An 836-nucleotide genomic window follows, 5' to 3' on the forward strand; every position below is an offset into this window, starting at 1 on the left:
AGTCGCGTTCCGCATGCTCCTCGCACCTTGTCAGGGCGGTTTCATCCTCGTACCGCACAAGCGTCGTGCCGTCCTCCTCGCACGACACCTTAAGCAGTCGTTGCTCTGCCTCGGAAGCCGCCATGCACGCAGCCGCGCAGCACAGCGTGAGGGCCAACACGGCGAACAGCACGTGGCGCACGGCCTTCATTCGTGTCGTTTTGGAGTCGCCTGGGTATGTGTGTGGGTGGGTGGGTGGCCTCGCTGGTCTGCGTGGGGACGGAGGGAAGAAGACAAAGGTGCACAAAAGAGAGAAACACGGCCGGCACGGCTCGCCGCACACAGACACGCCCGCAGAGCAGCGGGTGACCGCAACAGCACTCGGGCACGCACGGCGCGGTTTCCGCAAGGAGCACACAGACACACGGAGGAAGCAGTAAAATCAAAAGTATGGGGGGCGAGCACATTGCCCAAACAAAAAAAAAGAAACACAGAAAAAAAATCAATCGCGCCCAAAAAAAAACGAAAACAAAGAAAAGCCCAACAATGATAGAAAAGATAGAAATGAGGCTGACGCAGTCCAAATCCCCCTGTGCGCCCAACGCAACCCTTGTCGCACGCAACAGGAGCGTCGCCGCGTCCACAGCAGGGCATCGGCGCAAACAGCGAAAGGATTTATTCCAGTTACTAAGGGAAGGTTCCCCACAGGACGTTCTTCGGCGCAAAGGTGTGGAGCGCAGTCTGCGTGTCTTCAACTCTCGCCTCAGAGCACGGCAAGGCGCGCCATCATGGCGAGGCTCAGCACAAGCGGCGCACGCACCCACGCAGTCCTCTCACCGGCGTCTGCACCATGGCCG

General features: G+C 59.1%; 1 protein-coding gene across 1 annotated transcript; it reads left to right on the forward strand.

The window, feature by feature from the left end:
- Nucleotides 1-419, forward strand: Tco025E_07452 (uncharacterized protein; the record flags this gene model as incomplete). The annotated part of the gene is made up of 1 exon (XM_029374317.1): nucleotides 1-419. A coding segment is annotated over one exon (419 nt), but the record flags the coding sequence as incomplete, so codon positions are not given.
- Nucleotides 420-836: the final 417 nt, after the last annotated feature.

This window comes from Trypanosoma conorhini (assembly GCF_003719485.1).
Source record: "Trypanosoma conorhini strain 025E chromosome Unknown Tco_14.4_contig_00576, whole genome shotgun sequence".
NCBI lineage: Eukaryota > Euglenozoa > Kinetoplastea > Trypanosomatida > Trypanosomatidae > Trypanosoma > Trypanosoma conorhini.